The 21,458-nt window shown below is 39.4% G+C and overlaps 1 protein-coding gene across 10 annotated transcripts in view; it reads right to left on the bottom strand.

Moving 5' to 3' along the window:
• garnl3 (GTPase activating Rap/RanGAP domain like 3) overlaps positions 1-21,458 on the bottom strand; it is an 81,195-nt gene that overhangs the window by 36,240 nt on the left and 23,497 nt on the right. For all 10 annotated transcript variants that reach the window (XR_009271295.1, XR_009271292.1, XR_009271293.1 and 7 more), the window contains exons 3-13: positions 11,182-11,256; positions 9,130-9,229; positions 8,003-8,121; positions 7,610-7,674; positions 7,431-7,494; positions 7,044-7,070; positions 6,831-6,906; positions 6,413-6,511; positions 6,205-6,308; positions 3,573-3,681; positions 3,353-3,398 (exon numbers count right to left, since the gene is read on the bottom strand). Coding sequence is in view for 6 of the 10 variants with exons in the window: in XM_058775501.1 (XP_058631484.1) it covers positions 3,353-3,398; positions 3,573-3,681; positions 6,205-6,308; positions 6,413-6,511; positions 6,831-6,906; positions 7,044-7,070; positions 7,431-7,494; positions 7,610-7,674; positions 8,003-8,121; positions 9,130-9,229; positions 11,182-11,256 (884 nt within the window). In the remaining 4 variants the exon portion in view is untranslated. The remainder of the gene's footprint in view (positions 1-3,352; positions 3,399-3,572; positions 3,682-6,204; positions 6,309-6,412; positions 6,512-6,830; positions 6,907-7,043; positions 7,071-7,430; positions 7,495-7,609; positions 7,675-8,002; positions 8,122-9,129; positions 9,230-11,181; positions 11,257-21,458) is intronic.

The following is a 21,458-nucleotide window of genomic DNA, read 5'->3' as shown; positions in this document are numbered from 1 at the left end:
GAAAGGAACCGGGGCAGGGCGTGGTCGCGAGCCACGGCCCGTGCCGAGGAACCAATCATCTCACCGCGAGGGCTCAGGACTAGGAGGTGTGCACGCCTCCAGCCCGATGCTCGCAGCGGCCCGGGAAAGCACGGCCATCAACTCTGGGTCCGATTCGGCGGCGATTTGGATACTGCCCCTTCCAGTGTCCTGTGGAAGCCTCCTGTGCCCCTACTTTTTGGTGCAGGTCAGGGCTTACCACAAGAAGACCAGTTACTGTGCTAAGGCAGTACCCACTCAGTAAGACTGGATAACACTGGAAAAACATACCCATTCCACTTGGATCAGGAATGCTGCGGAAGCCCCATCCTTCCCGAAGGAGGTTCAGGAGCACTTGCACTATGAACAACTGTTTAGGTGCATATGGAAGATTAGAGGAGATTGTAGCCTCTTGGGAATGGCAGAAGGTCTGCCGGGGAAACACGGGCTCTGAGGCTATACTATGGACTTACACATATGGGATCCCATTAGGTCTCTACATATGGAACCCAGCCCTCTACCGGTTCTCACGGATTCATCGAGTGAGGGCCTGGCACCAGACACTCCGCCACATCTGGCTGCCGAGGGGATGGAGGATCTCGACAGGGTCTACAGTACGGACTCTCTGGGGCAGTTTTAGCAAGCTGACCCAAAACTGGAGCCTCTCAGTGCTTCTACCCGTTTGAGGTGAGAACACAGGAGGAAACCGGTTCCACACGAAGGCTATAGAACCTAGCGAACGTGTTAAGGGTCACCCAACCCACAGCTCTACAAATATCTGCCAGCAAGGCGCTGCGAGTCAGTACCCAGAAGGATGCAACACTTCTAGTAGAGTGAGCTCTCAACCTGAATGGGCAGGGCACACCCTGTGCCTGATAAGCCAGGGTGATGGCGTCCACTATCCAGTGGGCCATCCTCTGCTTTGAGACGGCATTCCCCTTCTGCCGGCCTCCGTGACAGACGAAGAGCTGGTCTGAGGTCCTGAAGCTTTGTGTCCTGTCAACATGGCATCTCAATGCTCGGACGGGACAAAGCAAAGCTAGGGCTGGGTCTGCCTCCTCCAGGGGCAGTGCTTGCAGGCTCACCACCTGATCCCTGAAGGGAGTAGTAGGAACCTTGGGCACATAGCCGGGCCGGGGCGTCAGAATTACCTGGGAATCAGCCGGCCCAAACTCTAGGCACGAACCGTCGACCGAAAATGTGTGCAGGTCCCCTACCCTCTTGATGGAAGCCAACGCAAGCAGGAGCAGAGTCTTCATTGAAAGAAACTTAAGCTCGACTGTCTGCAAAGGCTCAAATGGGCACCGCTGTAGTGCTTGAGACAGGTCCCAAGAGGGTATAGAGGGGGGCCATGGAGGATTTAACCTTCTCGCCCCCCTAAGGAATCTGATGACCAAGTCATGCTTCCCCAGCGACTTCCCTTCCACGGGGGCGTGGTTGGCAGCAATCGCAGCCACATAGACTTTAAGGGTGGAGGGAGACAACCTTCGCTCCAACCCCTGCTGCAAGAAGGACAGCACGACTCTGATCGGGCACTTCCTGGGGTCTTCCTGGGATCTTCTCACCATTCGACGAGCAGGTTCCACTTCAAGGCATAAGCATGTCTCGTAGACGGTGCTCTCGCCGAAGTGATGGTGTCAACTACCTCTTGGGGTAGATCACCTAGATCCTCCGCGGTCTAGAGGTCTGGACGCGGGTGCCATAAGGTGCCCCGTCTCTGAGTCAGTAGATCCTTCCTCAGAGGAATCTGCCAAGGAGGGGCTGTCATGAGGAGCATCGGTTCCGGGAACCAAGTCCGAGTGGGCCAGTACGGCACCATGAGCAGGACCTGCTCCTCGTCCTCCCTGATCTTGCACAGTGTCTGTGCGAGAAGGCTGACTGGGGGAAACGCATACTTGCGAAGGCCCCATGGCCAACTGTGTACCAGTGCGTCCGTGCCGGGTGTTGCCTCGGTCAGGGAGTAAAACAACTGGCAATGAGAGGTCTCTAGAGAAGCAAACAGGTCTACCTGAGCGAGTCCGAAACGTCTCCAAATCAGCTGGACCGTCTGGGGCAACTCTAGGCAATTGATGTGCCAGTGCAGTTGGGGGCCCGTCCAAACCCCCGATACTGCAGGCCCGTCGAACGTGGCCCACTAGCCGGTGGTGGAGGCATCTGTTTAAACCACAGCATGCCTGGAGACCTGTTCCAGTGGCACTCCTGCCCGGAGAAACGAGAGGTCTGACCACGGGGTGAAGGTTTGGCGGCAGGCTGGTGTGACTCGGACCCAGTGAGTGCCGCGTTGCCACGCCCATGTCGGGACTCGGCCATGGAGCCAGTGTTGAAGCGGTCTCATATGAAGCAGCCCCAGCGGCGTGACTGCTGCTGCAGCTGCCATATGCCCCAGGAGCCTCTGAAATTGTTTCAGTGGGACTGCCGTCCTGCTCTTGAACGTAGTCAAAGGCCCAACTGGCTGAAATCCAAGAGCACCAAGTCCCTGTGTTCGCACAACTGGTCCTGAGACTGAGCCAGTCGTCGAGGTAGTTAAGAATGCGAATGCCCTGTTCTCTCAGGGGAGCAAGGGCTGCCTCCGCAACTTTCAAGAAGACACGGGACAGCCCGAAGCATTCCTTTGAATGCAAACCAGAATGGCCTGTGGCGCGGAAGGATCGACACATGGAAGTACGCGTCCTTCAGGTCGATCGCTGCAAACCAATCTCTGGGACGGATGCCCCCGAAGATGCGTTTCTGCGTGAGCATCTTGAACGGAAGCTTGTGAAGGGCCTGGTTCAAGACGCGCAGATCCAAGATTGGACTCAACCCACCGCCTTTCTTGGGTACAATGAAGTAAGGGCTGTAAAACCCCGTCCTCATATCGGCTGGAGGGACCGGCTCTATCGCATCCTTCGCCAGTAGGACTGCGATCTCTGCACACAAGACAGGAGCATCTGCCGCCTTCACTGAAGTGAAGTGGACGTCCCTGAACTTGGGAGGACGCTGGGCGAACTGAATCGCATAGCCGAGTCTGATGGTCTGATGGAGCCAACGAGACGGACTGAGAAGCGCTAGCCAGGCTCCCAGAAACCGCACAAGTGGCACCAACGGAACCACCGATGTACCCGCGGTGGGGCAGCGAAGGGGAACGCAGGGACCCGGCTCGGGTGTCTCATTGCCGTTCCGAAGCGGGGTCAGTATGTGTGCAACACCAACCTGCGTTCTGGCAGAGGGTGCGTGAGTAGTACAATTGGTCGCACTCTTGAACCACCCACATGGAAATTTTTGTAACACTCGAAATATATTATTAAAACAACATTTAACATGCATAAAAAGTAAAACCTCAAATATACACACATACCTGTAACTATCATTCTGGCTATTATATCGAACTAAGGCAAAAATATCTGTGGTTTATGTAAAGGAAATTATACAATTGCTTGATGTGCAAAACTGCTAAAATTTATTTGCATGTATTTTTAATCTTTGACTTGAAAAAAAAAATCACCCATAAATAGCCTAATCGCTGTCATTGAGTGACTCATTTCATCATTTCCACTCAGCTTGAAGATGAAGGATACGTGTGAAATGGGAGCGAATCATAGAGGGTTTGAAGGATGGAGAGGCGTCATCTCCCTCCTGAAACACAATGGTCACAATGTCGTTCCCAATATGTCTCTTCCTCTCTACCTGCACAGATTGAAATAATGAAAGCTATAATCATGCATTCATGAAACATTTCAAAAGGCTGCTTTTGTTACCTGAAACTATTACACCAACTTTTTTCTCTCCAGTATGAACAAATGATGGACTAAAGTTTCATTTTGAAAAGAGCACATGCCTATGTGTGTGGGTTTGTTGGTGCGTTTGGTCTGTGTGCATGTGTGGACATTCAAAAGCTGCTGTATGACCTCCGACACCTCAAGCCTGTTAGCCAGAAAGCATAATTGAGCTTGTTAATGAGTCTGAACCATTATGGTTGGAAAGGAGCTTTTATCTTTTATCTCAAGAGCACACACACATAATACATCCCCTTAAAGCTCAATTACTACATGGCTGCTTTTCACCTGCCCCTCTCCGCCAGCTAATATCGCTCTCATTCTCTTTCTCTCTCACACACACACAAACACACGCATCCAGACACAGATACATGCACATGACCGTGAGCTGTGACAGGAATTAGTATTTACTTATTGCAGCGACAGATTCATTTCTACTGAGTGCTCAATTATGATTCTCTGCCACTTCCCCTCTTCCTTACACAAGAGCATACTTCCAGTGACATACCGTGTAACACTTGAACAATACCAACATGACTGACTCCTACATGTTTCTAGCATCTGACAAGCAGGGTTGAGCCTTAGGATCAGTCAGTAAACTCCAAAAACACCTCATGCTTTTCCAAACCCATGTGTTGTTTATTCCACAGTGAAATGTTTTTTAGTAACATGTATAAAATTTCCAAAATTGTGAATAAAATGACCTAAAAACAATTATTCGGCTTTGCCTCAACAAAAGACAGAACGATATAAGTCAATTTCATAACACAGATTATTGAGTGACGACTGTTTCCTTGGACACATGGGGTGGAAACATTGCTTCATGTGCAAATAGTTTTTTGAGATGTTCATTAATTTGCATAATTTAATTTTACAACTTGAACAGAAAGGCAACAATGCAACATTTTGAATTTAGAAATAATGACTGAAATATCCTTTGATTTACAGCTATTTACACATTCAAAAATGTTGCAGATTCAGAAAGGTTACAGATTCAAAAATGTTCCTCACACAAAACTCATGAGTTCAAAGTAGTTGAAATATACCGCTCAAGTCACATTTATGGTGCTTTTTATGTATGACATGCTGTTTTTTTTTTCTGTTTGGAGCTTGACAGATGTAGTTACTATGAACTGTACTTGAAATAAATGTAAAGGTTCTTCTTTTGTGCTCCACTCATTTGAAACTCATTTGGGTTTGGAATGACATGAGGGTGAGGAAAATTATAACTGAATTTCCTTTTTTTGTGTGTGTGTGTGAACTCTCCCTTTAAAAAGATACTTCTTTCAAGAAAAGACTTGCTCTCCCTTGTGAACAATACTTGATTTCTGAGTCTTCCGACTGTTTGGTTTGTCTGGATGCTTTTAGGGGTCGGCAAGAGACTTTTGGAGCGCATCAGTTTTCCTGCTCTTTTCATGAGCGGTTCAGCATTGGTAAAGGTGGTTATTGACACGAAGGGCTGAAGAGGCTCTCGGCTGTAGAGTGCCAAGACCTTGAACCGACACAAATACTTTGAAAATCCTGCTATTGTGAATGTTTCCACAAGCACTCCAGTGCACAAGAGCACTACTTGTACTCAGACATATGATCTGATAGAAAAAGTGAGAAACGGAAGGGGAGAGAGAGAGAGAGAGAGAAAGAAGGATTGCTGTGTGTGATATAATCAAGAGAAGAGAGGGATATGAAGTGAGAGAGAGTGAAGTGATTGACGCTTGATGGAATCAGGATATGGAGCTGAGGGGGAAGGGGGAAAGGCGACAGAGAAAAGAGAGGGAGAGTCTGACCACTGTGATGTCCAGCGCTTTTGGATGTTAAATATAGCCTGTTTTTCCCCTCACCACCTACTGAGCTACAGACTGCCTCCTTTCTGCCTCAACAAACACACACAGCTCCCTTCTCTCTATCTCGCTATCATTCAAATTTCTCTTTCATTCCTCCTCCTCTGTCTGTGTCCTCTGCTCTCTATTTGTCTTTCTCTTGTTCTGTTTATAGTTTTACATGGATGTTTTCTTTTTTTTTTTTTTTTTCTTTTGGTGGTTATTGGTACCAGAATGTGTGGACGTGTGTCTAGTCTAATTTGGACACAACTGGTTTTAGAAAATCTCATTTGGATATACTCATATTGGAATGGGCTGATAATGATACTGATAATACGAAAACCTGATAAATATTGTCATAGTTGATAAATGACATATTCAAATTCTATACTATTTTGTCTAAGTAAATTAAAATCAAAACATTAAAAAGTAAAATTAGTCATTTTTAATGCGACAAGTGAATTTAGGCACAACAATATGATGTACAATAAAAGACCCCAAACTTTTGAATGGTAGTGAAAAAAAATAAATATATATATATATATATATATTAGTCAAAAAACAATATGGTACAGATATACTGTGCATCTTATAGCTTATGTGTTTTTTTATCTTACCTGTTGCTTGTTCTCTTTAGAATAAGGTAACATGGTGGAAACATGGAACATGAGCTCGTGACCCTGATAGACTGTGTAGATGGAATTTATTCCTGTAGTGTCGTCTAAACAGATAAAGAGAGGACATGAATAAGGAAAATTCACTTGAAAGGGGAAAAAAAAATCCTCTGTTGATCTGTAAAGATGTTTTTTTTTTTTTTTGTCCTACTCTTAGTGTCCAGTCCTCCTCGATACCCTGCCCAGCCCTGCAGACATATCGTGTCACCAAGGAGATTCAGAAATTTATCAAAATTCTCACTTCCTGATTCTGGAGGAAAAAAAGAAAATAATACAAAACCAACATGAACACAGAGCATTCATTTAAATTTAACAAACATCAAGGGAGCTGCCTTATGCTGTTCACATGCATATTCTAAAATGAAGGTGAATTTAATTAATTGCATTGTATATTTTTAATATGGTATATTTCTGATTGAAACAACATTCAAATAGAAAAATCTACATCTATTTGGGTATTGGTAATTATTATTTAACAGTGTGCATATATAGCACAAATATTGACAGTAGAAAGGAAACAAACTAAATATTTAGTATTATGGGCATATTAGGAGTGCTTCTGTGCTCACCATTGCTGAACATTTCATCATCTGTCAACTGTCCATCTTTGGCATAAAGAACACCAAATTTAAAGTTTACACTGCCCTGTGAGAACATACAAACATATGTGATGAGTATACATTGGGAATTCATCAACAAACTGATACAGAAATCATTAAGAAGGTCATTTATTCGCATTGCATACATAAATCAAACACATACACACATTTGACGGTACACACCTCTTGCTCCTCCAGCACCAGTAAGTCCTGCCAACCATTAAAAAAAACAAAAAAAAAAACAGTTCAAAACATGAATTATATCTCAGTACAATAAATTATTCACTTTTCAACGATGTTACATTTCTAAACACCAGTTAGGAGCACTAATAGTGTGGGTTACACAAACATTACAGAGAGCGTGTTCATGCATTCAAATATCTGAATGCTGCTGACAATGGCCTTTGATTAGCGGCACACATTTCCACAAAGGCAAAGCTCTCTGGAGCAACAGCAGCTCACACAGCGCCTGCGTTTGAATGATTATGAAGCAGAACAACAAACCAGAGCAGAAACAGACAGTAATTAACAGAGCAGACGTGATGTTGATTGACAGGTATGGGTGGGCACCTTTTGAATCTCTGGGTTAAGGATCTCCCTCGGGCCCTTTTCAAAACGATCCACGTTCATGGCACTGGAGGGCAAAAGGGTCATATGAATGCAATGCATTCTAATCTATTTCACTCAAATTAAATGTTTGCATGTGCATTTGTTCACTGGCAAGCAGGATGCATTATAAACAGACTTACCTTAAAATAGATTTGACTGATAGTGTTTTTGTCGGACTGTATGGAAGGCTGATTTTTAGAGTACCCTAAAGGGGAAGGACACATTTTGTAAATTATACGAATATGAAGCGGAATATGACATGGCATAACATGACAGCAAGCCAGTATTGCTGGAGGCTACGATACAGGGTTTTATAACCGAGACCTTGTTGCTCATAGGAAAGTGACATTTAATACCGTGTCACTGTGCTATTCAGGGTTTTTTAGTCATTTAGTCTTCACATGCTGGCCTTAGTGACAACAGAGCCAAACAATGTAGAGTCGCTTCATGAAGAGGTCAATCTGTAATGTGAGTCACTGCACAGAGCAAAAGTGACGCACACACATGCTGTTACCTGTCACTGGCTGACTCACCGTCTTGCGCCACAGGATGGCTCGATACTGTGGGACCCTCTGGTTGTTCTGGTCTGACAGAACCACAGACAGGAAGAAGGGATTCTTCTCTGCATCCGTCCCCACGTAGTTTTGATGAACTACAGAATGAAAGGATTTTTTTGAAAGAAGTGGAAACTTAATGATTCTTTGATAAACAGAAACTTCAACAAAACAGCATTTATTATAAAAGGAAATCTTTTGCAACGTTATAAATGTCTTTGCTGTCATTTTGCATTAATATAGTGTGCCGTCTCTTACTGACCCCAAACATACACGGAAAAATTGGTTGATGCATATAAATCTTTGCACATAACATTTTTTGGAGCTATTTTCTTTTCTTCCTTCTTGATGTGCTGCCTGTGCAATATTGCTGATAGATGCCACACCAAAGTGCTGTGACCATCTGAACTGTCCTCAGAGACGTGACTGTGAAGATGCCTGTTTATTTAGATCTATTCCTAGCGCATCAGAATAAGAGGGAAAGAGGAAGGAAGGGATGGAAGCCTGCTGTTTGAAGAGAATATTTTGGACTGAGACAGACCAGGTTTAGAGACAAAAGACAAATGAAGAGAGGCTGAAATCCAATTAGAAGACAAGATCTGGTCTGTCTCTGCATCTCCACCCTTCCTCTGAAGCATATTTGGTCTCTCTCCCCCTCTCTCATTCAATCACCCTCTCATTGAATGAAAGGTATTTGCAGTGATTTAAATCAATTAAAGAGACATAATGCAGCATCTGCCTCAAAATGTGTGGTAACAACAGAGTTCGTTTTTGTGGGAGGAAGGGAGATAAAGAAAGACAAGAAAAAAAGAGTGATGAAGCATATAGCTGGCAAATGGTATGGTAAAATGGAATTGGTTCTTATTAAGAACTCAAATCCCAACCCTACTTTATTCTCAATCTGTTCAGTTATTCCCTATGTAATTCAAGTTTTTTCCATAGACTCAAAACGGTGTTATTCTCTTCATTATGCTCTGCTGAGTAAAAAGAAATCAAATCCCAACATGGATATGTGTGCATGTGCAGTATGTGAATACAACAGAATTTGCAAGTTTGTGTGTGTGTGTGTGTGTGTGCATATTCTATACTTGGCAGTGGAATCCCACCTTTTCCCAGGAAGTACTTGAAGTACCATCTGGTGTGATATTCTGGGTTCTCCAAATGGACGTCAGTTCGCCTCCATGTTCCAGGTGTGTAGTCAGAGGCCTACAAAAAAGTCCCCCAAGAATTTAACCAAGATCAGTCAGATTTTATATATATGTACATATATAAATATTTATGTTTGATATATAAATATAACTTTATATTTAATATATAAAATATAACGTTTTCTTTACAATTTTTGTTTATTAAAAAAAAAATTAAATGAACGTTAAATAATACAGCTGTAATTTTATTTCATCGTCACTTTTTGACTGGAAAGTGATGGCATATGTAAAACATTACTGATTAATTTTTGAATTTTTTTTTTTACTTCCATGATCAAGGCTATCACAAATTATTCTTGCAAATTCAAGAAAATCTCTATGTTAGCCAGCTAGATAATATTATCTTGGAGACAAACCAACAAAAATTGCAACAAACAATAGGGTGAGAATGCATCATTTTTGTCCATACATTATATGTAGGTGTATTTGTGCAAACTGAAATTGCGAATTAAAAACACGCCCAATGGAAACACTTCAATTTCGCAAAAACTCCCATATATTGCAAAATATATTTACACTAATAAGAGGTGGTTTTTCAGGCAATTCGAAAAAGGAATATTTCACCAAACTGTAATAGAAAACAGTTTTTTTGCATTTACAGGTTACCTGGCATATACGTAAAACTCACATGATCATTCCGCGGCACGTTCCAGAAGCGACTCTGCGCGCTGCTTTGCTAAAGATATACACCTACGTCTCCTTCGATTAAAAATAATGGCTAGTGTTGTGACTTAGAGTAAACTTGTCATGACTTAACGTGAGAGGAACAAATTACATTTTAGTCGCATAACATTGGTTACTGGAAACACCATAATTTCACAATAGTTTTTTAATTGACATTTATATAGCAAATATCGCAAACGCTTTGTGCAAATCTATAATGTAAACGCAGCTAATGCCTGCACTCTATTGGTCAAACTGCTTTTCACTCATTACCTTCAGCAACTATGAAAACAAAAGGAAAACAAAGCCAAAACCCAGACATTTTAGGTAATTTAGAAATCCCAGCAAAGTCATGTCCAGAAAAATAGGTTTTATAGTCACCCTAAACATATAGGTCATAAAATACAAATCTTTGTATCCAAAATGCAGAAAAATGGGTGAAGTATAAAATTTCAGCCACAAAACAACACTGGCTCAAAAGGGCAAGTGACTGTTTTGCCAACTAGCTTGAAACTAATACTTTTTTATTGCTTTGTCATAAGGCACACACATACATGCGAACACAAACATGTCACACATCTGCTCACCCAGTAATCAAAATGCCATCATTTTCCAGCACAAATTCCAATTGATATTTTCATGCTGACAAATTGTAAACAAAACAACAGCCCCCCTATATACTCAAAAGAACCCTAATCACTATGGCGACAGCCTATCCTAAATCATTAACAACCAATCAGAGGTCTGTTTTGGTGGGATAAAGCATTGGAGGTTGTCATAGCTACAGTCTGGTGCTTGAAATGAAAAGGACAAGTGGATGGAGGGAGAAAAGGAGAGCAAGAACACTGGGGACTGATTGAATCACTAGGCTTCGAGTGTTTTTTTTCGCTGATGCATGTGTGTTTCATTGAAACACCTACAGACATGCTCACAAAACACAAAAGCTGGCAGTTTTGATTTGTTGCTCACTGCCAGATGAATACATCTGTTCTCTCTCCTTTCTTCATCCTTCCTCCCACTTCTTTTAATCTGTGCTCCTCTTCCTATCCACCTTCACTTCTTACGCATGTATTTACATACATCGTATCGCCCCCGTGCCTGCAATGCTGCACTGACTTGAACCCGCAGCCATCAGTATGCAAGCGAATGAGTTCAAAACCTTGTTGAATCTCTTCATGGTCAAAAGAGCTTCAATAATTGTAGGGCTGTTTAACCTCTAGCCACTTTCGAGTCTATTGCAATCCATTATATACAGTGCGCACACACACATTTAAACAAGTATGTTACCTCATCTATTGAACCGTTCTCCACTCTGAATCGCCCAGCTCTCTGTATGGCCCCGTCTGCATCACTGGAGATGAGCTGAGGAGAAAGGCAAGATATGCCATGAATGAGAGACCACCTGTGTCATGTGGAAGACATTATGAGTACAGCTATACAGTAGGGTCCAAAAGTCTAGTAAAATGCATTTCTCTAAATTATTATTGCTAATTATATTATCAGCATAAAAATGTGAGAAACAGTACTGGAATTGTACTTTTTTAAATATATCATTCTAATATGCTTACTACTGTTCATAAGTTTGGGGTCAGTAAGATTTTGTTTTTTTTATTACCTTTTTTTTTTCAGCAAGGATGCATTACATTGATCAAAGATTACAGTAAATACTTTTACATCTGTTACAAAAGATTTCTGTTACAAATAGATGCTGTTCTTTTGTATCAGTGAGTGTTTTCACAAAAACATTAAGCAGCATAACTGTTTTCTATATTGATAATAATAGGAAATGTTTATCAGTATATCACACTGATTTCTGAAAGTGGCAGTAATGGCTGCTGAAAAGTCAGCTTTGCCATCACAGGGATACATTTCTATAAATTACATTTTTAAAATAAAAAGGAAACAAAAAATGCACAATATTACTGTTTTACTATATTTTGATTAAATAAATACAGCCTTGGTGAGACATCTTTCAAAAAAAAAAAAAAGTCTTGTATGTATATATGTTATGTTCTGGTATATATACAGTATAATGTTTAGATTTTCTGAAAATTTTCATTCATTTGAGGCCAGATTTACTAAAGAGGGCAAACTAGCATGAGAACACAATCCTATAAAAGTGTCAAAGTTCTATGATTTATCTACTGACATTGCACAAATTAAAGAACACAGACACAGTCAGGTAATTTTCATAATGACTAATACAATCTACCAAGAGAAGTGCAAACTGGTGTAGAGTCGAAAAATTGTGTGTAATCTACTAAAAACCCAGGCACAAGATGGGTTAAGACATACTTTTTTGGTGTGCTAAATAATGGACAAATATTAGTACATTTACAACCGCAAACCTTAGTAAATAACCTTCCTAAATACTCTTCTATACATTTTGCACTCACATATGCATAAGGTTAGCTAGAAAAATAACTCATCTCAAACATTTTGACACTGATAACTGCATCTATTGTGCACATAGTTTCTTCAAGTTTTTAAAAATCCTGAAATTAAAATTGATTTTTAATTTCTTTTTTTTCTTTTTTTTTTTTTTTTGGTGAACTTTTGGGCCCCACTGTTTTTCTCTCTCTCTTTTTCATCCTCTTTGGATGAATCTCTTTATTAAACTGTCTTCAGTTCTTTTTTGACCAAACAAATGGTTAAGCCACAATCTAAGAGGTCTGAGAGTGCTGTAGATATGCCCATTAAAAGACACAAGAGAGACAAGGCAGCATATAGCTAGTCTGTTGTGACATACAATCAGCACAGGTACACACAGATGACTTTGATTACACGAAACCCCTTCAATATGAATGCAAAAGCAGTTGCACACACAATCACAGATTAATTACAACCGAATGATCCCTGTGTGTCTGATCTGTGTGCAGCATTGATCACTTCATCCGTACACACACACACACGTTGGTATTGTGGTTTGCGGCGACTCTCCATAGGTTTTTATACTGTACAAACTGTATGTGCTATTGCCCTATACACCAACCCTACTTCTAAACCTTCCCCTTACAGGAAACTTTGTGCATTTTTAGATTTTCAAAAAAACACCATTTAGTATGTTTTTTAAGCCTTTTGAATTACGGGGACATAGGCAGTGTTCTCATAAACCACCTTCAAATTGTAATACCTCTGTCATACCCATGTCATTAAACAAATTTGTGTCCCCGTAAACCACAAATACCAACACACACACACATACACACACACACACACACACACATGTCTGTTTGTTTTAGCACGTATCTGTAAGAGAAGTAGTCTCAGTGAAAGTCTATCTGCACAGATATTGTGTGTGTGTATATGTGAGACAATCACTTTCACCTGACACGATGTAATCTGGTCTTTGCAGTAAAATTGCAACATCCCCCCAGATGGAACAATGCTGGTTGCTAGGCAACAGAACACATAACCTCTCCCATTTCCTTTTTCTTCAGTCACCTTGTTTTCCTCCTCACATTTCTCCCACCTTTCTTCTCCACCTGTTGGCCTGCCTCCCTCTCTTTCTCTTCCCTCTTCTCTGTATCTGGCAGACCAAACTGCTAAAAACAGACTGCAGCTGCACTGCAGCTAGAGAGAGACTGGCTGTAAGAGTGTGAGATTGTTGTTGTATGTATTTGAGTATGTGTGTGTGTGTGTGGCAGATGGTGTGCCTTGGCCTCAGAATGCCAAAAGTCCAGGCAGAACATTCTAGATAGACTCTTGTGTTCACACTAATCACTTAATAAGTACTCATTTGGTGTTCTAGTTGAGGTAAGTCAAGGCCAAAGTGAAAAAAAGAAAAAGTTGTTCTTTATATAAGTGAATGCTAAGATAGTGTGGATAACAAACAAATTTCTTTGAATATCTGAACATGATGCTTATGTTCTTCTGATTAATCACACACACACACACACACACACACACACACATATATATATATATATATATATATATATATTGATTGATTGGTGGTGTAGGTGTTTGTATTGGGTGGGTATTGTGGTGTACACTGACATTGTGTAGGTATTAATATATATGTAACACTTTACAGTGTCAACATGTATTATTTCAAATATATTTAATATATATTTATTTGTATTATATTTTGTTCATCAATCACTTTATTTCAATATTTCAATTTTTATTGACACAAAAATATATTATTCAAAATATTTCTGCAGTATTTGAACTCAGTGGAAAATTAAAGCCTGTGTGCATTTATATTAAGTGTACGCTGACTGCAAAACAGTGTAAATCGTTAAAAAGGTCTTGTGGATAAATTTCTTCATGTTCGAAAATGGATGCAGGGGATCAAAACCCTTGAGACAACTTGATATTTGCTCATGACACATGCCTGTGATGCACAACATCCCCTCTAATGGACTTACACACACCAGGAATCTACTTTATGCACACAGAGACACAATTATGTGTCTCATAAGATTTTTTTCTTTTGCCCAGTGACATTTTGTGGTGCTATTAAGGTGTTTTGATAAATGCCACGAAGGTTAATGATAGCAGGATAATAACAGGACAGTCAACCAAACTCAAGCAAAAGTTCAAAACACACACACACACACACACACACACACGAATATCAGAGAAGCATGAGAGAGAGAGTACAAGAAAGAGAGAGCATAAGATAATCAATGCTATTGTGACTGGGATGTAACATTGATCTTTTTAGGGAGCTTATATGTGTTCGCATGCTTCACACAATAGAGTGAGAGAGACAGATGAGATGAGGAAAGAATATGTCGAGAGACACAAATGGAAAAAGCAAAGCATTTGAATCTGAGAGAAAAACAAAAGAAAACATTTCCATAATCTAAATCGGTCCACACTGTGGAATGGAGCTTTGGATGAACTGTGAAACACAGAACAGGTTTATACAATGAGACCATCAAACAAAGGCCTGCAATTACCATAAATTTATCACAAGAGTCTTTTTAGTTTTTGGAAGGGGCAGGAAATTAATCACTGCAAGTTTTGTGCTACTTAAACTTTTGTTTTGCGACTTAAACAATTTAATTGGAAACAGATTCAAATGAAAAGTATAAACCCAGTTTGCCTAACCTGAGTTGGAATAATAACCTAGGCTCATTGGAAAAACATGCCTCTACCTACATTTTTGGATAACTACTAAACCGAACCTATTAACTGCAGTTTCTAGCTGAAATGTCTCAATGGACATTTCATTTCTGAATTGCCACAATATGCATTACAAGCAACATGAAAAAAGCATTATGTTTAATTTCACTTTAAAAGTGTCATGAAATGTTTAAGAAGCAACTTAATATTTACCAGGCACATTTTTGCAATGAACCTGTGTTGAGGAATACTTTTATGAAGTATAATATTAAAAGACAGACATGGATAAATGCCAGAGGAGCTGCTTCATGTGCCCTTTTGGTGAGTGGAGGACCTTTAATTTTAAAGTTTAAGGGGCACAGGTTGTAGCAGTGACATCAAACAAGCGACATTTTGTGCGATTGTATTTTTCTGTGTGTGTGTGTGTATGAGAGAGAGACAGAAAGACATATATGATGGCAGATCTCACTCTCACATCTTTCTCTAAAACTGTATAAAACACACACAAACAGAATACCAGTGTAGGGGAGTAACTAACTAAAATGCATCGGGCGATGGTTCATATAAATGAACCAATGTACTGTTTTGAAATGGTTATATAAATTAGGGTGTTTTTGATTTATTTAGAATAATTTTACCTGTTAAGATTCGATGCTGTCATGTCACCCTAATTAAGTTTGTTCATTCATGAATGATTAAGCTATGCCATATACAGTAAATTAGTAAATTCAATTAATTAAATTAGTAAATAGTAAATTCCAAATCTTCTATACTTATCTTGCTGTCCGCTGCTTTTGACATGGTTAACCAACAGATCCTCCTGTCAACCCTATTGGCAAAGGGCATCTCAGGAACCACACTCCAGTGGTTTGAGTCTTAATTTTCAGATAGGTCCTTCAAGGTATCTTGGAGAGGTCTGGTGTCCAAGTCGCAACATCTAAGTACTGGGGTGCCTCAGGGCTCAGTTCTTGGACCACTTCTCTGTCTACATGGCATCACTAGGTTCTGTCATTCAGAAACATGGCTCTTCATATCACTGCTATGCTTATGACACTCAGCTCTACCTCTCATTCCATCCTAATGATCTGATGATAGCTGCTCGCATCTCAGCTTGTCTAACAGACATTTCTTGATGGATGAAGGACCATCACCTTCAACTCAACCTTGGCAAGACAGAACTGCTTTTGGTTCCATCAAACCCATTGTTCAAAATTTCACCATCCAGTTAGGCACATCAACCATAACTCCTTCAAAAACAGCCAGAAACCTTGGAGTTATGATTGATGATCAGCTGACTTTTTAGACCACATTACTAAAACTACCAAGTCCTGGAGATTTGCTTTATTCAACATTAAGAAGATCAGGCCCTTTCTTTCGGAACATGCTTCACAACTCCTTGTTCAAGCTCTTGTTCTGTCCAGGCTGGACTATTGCAATGCTCTCTTGGCAGGTCTTCCAGCCAGTTCTATCAAACCTTTACAATTAATCCAGAACGTGGCGGCAAGATTAATTTTAAATGAGCCGAAAAGAATGCACGTCACACCTGGCTTTGCACTGGCTACCAATAGCTGCTCACATAAAATGCAAGGCAGTGATGTTTGCCTACAAAACCACCACCACACTACCTAAATTCATTACTTCAGACTTATGGGCTCTAAAAGCTTGCATTCTGCAAGAGAACGGCACATTATTGTGCCATCCCAAAGAGGCCCAAAATCACTTTCACAGACTTTTAAATTAAATGTTCCCTCCTGGTGGAATGACCTGCCCAACTCAATCCGAGCAGCCGAGTCCTTATAGCCATCTTCAAGAATCAGATAAAAACACATCTCTTCCATCTTTATTTTATACCCTCTAACTCTAGCACTCTCTATTCTAATCCTATTCTTAATAAAAAATTTTTTTTTTTTTAAAAATGCCCCTTTTAGACTTGCATTTACTAAGTACTTGTTTTCTTTAAAAAAAAAAAAAACCAACACTAGCTTCTCTATTCTTTTTGTATTCTATCTGTTTTCTTTTTATTTATTATACAATTAACAAAAAGCAAAAAAAAAAAAAAAAAGGCCTCTAACACTAGCTTGCTCTATTTTTTTTCTATTCTATCTGTTTTCTTATTATATAATAAAAAATTTAAAAAAAAACCTTGCTACGTGTACTGCGTTAAGCTAACTGAGACTTGTTATAGCACTTGCATTGCTCTTTTGTTGATTTTCATTGCTTCTATTGTCTTCATTTGTAAGACGCTTTGGATAAAAGCGTCTCCTAAATGACTAAATGTAATTTATATTGTTAGATAGTTGTTTTTTTAATTCACTGAAGTTACCTAAGGAGGCAATATGTTTTTTCTTTCTCAATGTAGTTCTATTTGTAGTTTACTTTAACTACAGTAAATCCTTGTGAAAAATAAGTATACTAAAATGTATTTAAAATACAGCAGTCAACATTTGAAGTGGATCAAAACCTTTCATCAAAGTCATCCTAAAACCTAAAACCAAAATGCGTTCTTGTCTTAGGACAACTTTGAGGAGCGCAATCTGTCATGCCCACATGGAGTCTTGTCAGTAGATCACGTATGCGCTGATAGTGCTGAAGTGAACTAACCCTGGAACATAACCTACTCCGGAGCAGGTTATGTTCAGGGAATAAGTTGCTATGGCTACTTAAAATTTACCTGCATTTTTGGAACCAAAAACTTTTTTGATCTGCTTCAAATGTTGACTAATGTACATTTAAATATTTATGTATCTAATAAAAATATGCTGAAATTGTCCTTTTGGTATACTACACTGGAATACTTAAAGTCTGCTAAATTGGAACAACCAATTTTGTACTTAATGCACTTTAATTGTGCATTAGTAATGCTGAAGTCCAACTAAAGATATAATGACGAATATTTGATTGTGCTAAAGTAGAACTATTGTAAGTATAGGTTCACATCAGGTTCATGCTTTAAATATCTTGCATTTAAAGACTGATATTATTCAAAGATCATACAATCCTAATCAATAGATTAAAACACATTTTAGGCTTAATATTAAGAAATGTGCACTGTTACATAAGAAGTGCTCCAAATAAAGTTTAAATATAATTTTTATATCTTCAGTCTTGAGCGATATGTCAGTAAATATGTTAAACGATTTGAACTATACTTAGTATGAAATAAATGTATTTTAAATATATTACTTTTTTTTTTTACTAGGGTAGAATAATTAGCTTCTAACTTGACAAGCTAGTTTCAAAGTAGCCAACGCTGTCTGCATAATACACACACATGAAGCTGAATGAACATTTAGAGAAAAAAGCAGAGAGAAGGGAGAAGGAGAAATTATATAACTGGTTTTAGTTATATTTAACAAAACTAAGGATTTCCCTCAATAACACACACCCACACATACTGTAAATGAACAAATCATCCTGCCTTGATTTATATAAGTGCGCTGTTCTTTCCCACGCAAGGCATTTCTCACCAGAACTACACACAAAGTATTTGGCAAGTGGTCTGAATTCTCAGATAACTTTCAGACAATCTGTAAGCAAATAAATAAATGTCTTCCAACATTGCTTAATTGCGTCCCATCTCATGTCCCGTCTTGTGAAAGTGACCCACCCACAGTACTGGACGCAGTGAGTGTGAGTCACTCTTGATGCTTCATATGATAGAGCTGCAGGCAACATGTTCCACTGAGCCCAACATGCTAATTTTACACACCGCAGTCACTCTGCAGCCAACCCTCCCTCTGTTCAGCATATGTGTGTGGGGTTCGAAGGCGTTTGGACCTGGTTAAAATCAAATAATTATAATAAGAGCAATAAGTCAGAGGCAGAAGATGCAGATGTGTATGTGTCATCATGCAGCATTATTAGAAATTGTAATATAGCCAGAGGGAGGCCCTCACGACAATAAACACGTTTAATTCTCCAGTCAACTGTGTCATTATATTGGTTTCAAAGTAAGTAAATTCAAACAGTAACCTCTCAAATTCAGGAGTCATCTTCAAGAGCTATTTGTATTTATAAGAAAGAAATAGTATCAGAAAACACACTTATATTTATAAACTACTAAACGGCACAGTACCTACAGGTAAATGTGGAGATTCAACTCTGCTCTGCTCAACTCTATATTTATAGTAATTGTATTTATATTTATTTATGCAAAGCAAAAGTAACAGGATTCCACAGTCAAAAGTGCTTGTTGAAAACGAAGAACACCAGAACACCAAATATATTGCAAAAGTAATTTTTGTATCAGAAAATAGTGGCTGTGTCTGAAAACATAAAGGCTCATTTTAAATGTAATTTACCTAAATTTTTGCGAAACTCATAGTACCTATACATTCAATTCACTCTAGTTTGCAGCTGAGAGGCAGCACGCTAAAGCCAGTAAAATGGCAATAACATTTTCAAAATAATTATAATTACAGGGGCAGATTATTTATGAATTAATAAAGACTTATTTTTGTGCAGTTCCTTGCACAATACTAATCGCTAATAGAAATCACTTATTTAGGGCATGATTTGTAAACTATACATTTTACTATTAGTTTATAATAGTTTACTGCATTGTAAACTTGCTCAGTTACTCACCTGGTACAGCACTGCATTTGTGATGTGGAGCACTCAGGTATGAGTGCCGTGAAACACAAGTCATGATAAAAGAGCTCAAAGACTAGTGGAAGCAAGCTTATGGTGTGGTAGCAAGTAAGTTTTTATCTCACACTTGCTTTTTTTTAACACTATTGGTTGGGATTTGGGTATGGTTTAGTGTTGGTGGTAGCTACATTATTTTCAAATGTGATTAACCTCAGCACCACTCACAACAACAACAACAACAACAAAAATGAACACACTTTTATCACTACGAGTTGGGCCAATGCCTAGGTGTCAGTCACTAGCCATGATGCAGCATATGAAGGTACTAATTGGTTTCAGACTGGATTCTAAGCCACTATAAACTCATGTGTAATGATTCTAGAGCTAATTCAAGTAGACTACATGTAACTACTTCATGACCACAGTGCCTACTGTATACTCTCGATAGAAACAGAATCATAATTAATTTATTCCTTTCAATTGCTCCATCAGGTGCCATTAACAAAAACAAAAAAAACAAAAAAGTATTTATACACGTCCATTTAAAGAGCTGTAAGAATGACTAACAATCATCCAGAGCCCAAGAAGGGTAAAGTCCTCATGTAACCTTTTCTTTAAATCCATACAAAAGTAAGTGTGCTTTTATACTAGCACTTTTAGTGCGCAGCCAGGTTCGGTTGACGTCAAAAATTTAATTGTGAGAGACTGAGACAGAGAATTTGAATGAGGAATATTGAGGACATTTGAGGCATTGAAGAGCACATGCAAAAATGTGTCTGGTTGGAGAAAAAGTGATGAAATGAAAGGGGGACAATTAAACATTGTTCTGTGTCACTCACTTCATGTCAGATTTCTATTCCTCAAGATTTCTGGTGGGATTATAAATGTTCTCCAACACGTCTTCAGCCTGTTGGTGGGCACAGTGGGTCAGCTGTGTTCTCTCAATCTTTGATGTTATCGGCTTTCACATACTGCAGCTGAGTAAGTACAGATGAGTCCAGTCATAGACTTCAGTGATGCTGCTCTGATGATGACAAAGCATTTTCATCTGCTCTCTTTGAAACACTCCATCTCATGCTCCTTTTTATACTGATTCCTGACCAGGCTCGATGCAACAAGCGATAAAAGGTACCTCTTCTATGTTAATCCCATTTTTATCCTAACAAGCCTTGATAGTGATAAGTGATTAGCAACACTATATTTTATCAACCAATTTTATTTTATTCCTGCTGTGTCCCACTGGGTAGCTCCACGCAGAATTTCACTAAACCAAAACCTTGCTCTTCAATGTACAGTAAATAATGAAACAAACATAAGAGCTGAGAGATTGATTGTAGAATTTTAGGACTTGTAGAAACAGTTTAATATCAAGAATGATACTTGGGATTATTAGCAGAAATCATACCATGTGTCATACTCGCGGGGACACTGATTCCTGACCAGGCTCGATGCAACAAGCGATAAAAGGTACCTCTTCTATGTTAATCCCATTTTTATCCTAACAAGCCTTGATAGTGATAAGTGATTAGCAACACTATATTTTATCAACCAATTTTATTTTATTCCTGCTGTGTCCCATTGGGTAGCTCCACGAAGAATTTCACTAAACCAAAACCTTGCTCTTCAATGTACAGTAAATAATGAAACAAACATAAGAGCTGAGAGATTGATTGTAGAATTTTAGAAACATTGGATATTGACAAATTTAACAAAAACTTTTTTTTTTAAAAAAGCACGCTGTCTGGTGAAGCATAACTGAAATCCTGAAAACAAGGTATGTGCCTTTATTTTTATGCTCTTCAGCTATGCAGTATGTTGTGAGTGTAACAGAACCAACTATTTAAAAGAACAAATTCACATAATCTTCTGATTGGCTGCAATTTTGCTGCATTGTACAA

This window comes from Onychostoma macrolepis, chromosome 05, assembly GCF_012432095.1.
Source record: "Onychostoma macrolepis isolate SWU-2019 chromosome 05, ASM1243209v1, whole genome shotgun sequence".
Lineage (NCBI taxonomy): Eukaryota > Metazoa > Chordata > Actinopteri > Cypriniformes > Cyprinidae > Onychostoma > Onychostoma macrolepis.
Note: the sequence above shows the minus strand (reverse complement) of the source record. Positions and strands in the feature narration are given on the sequence as shown.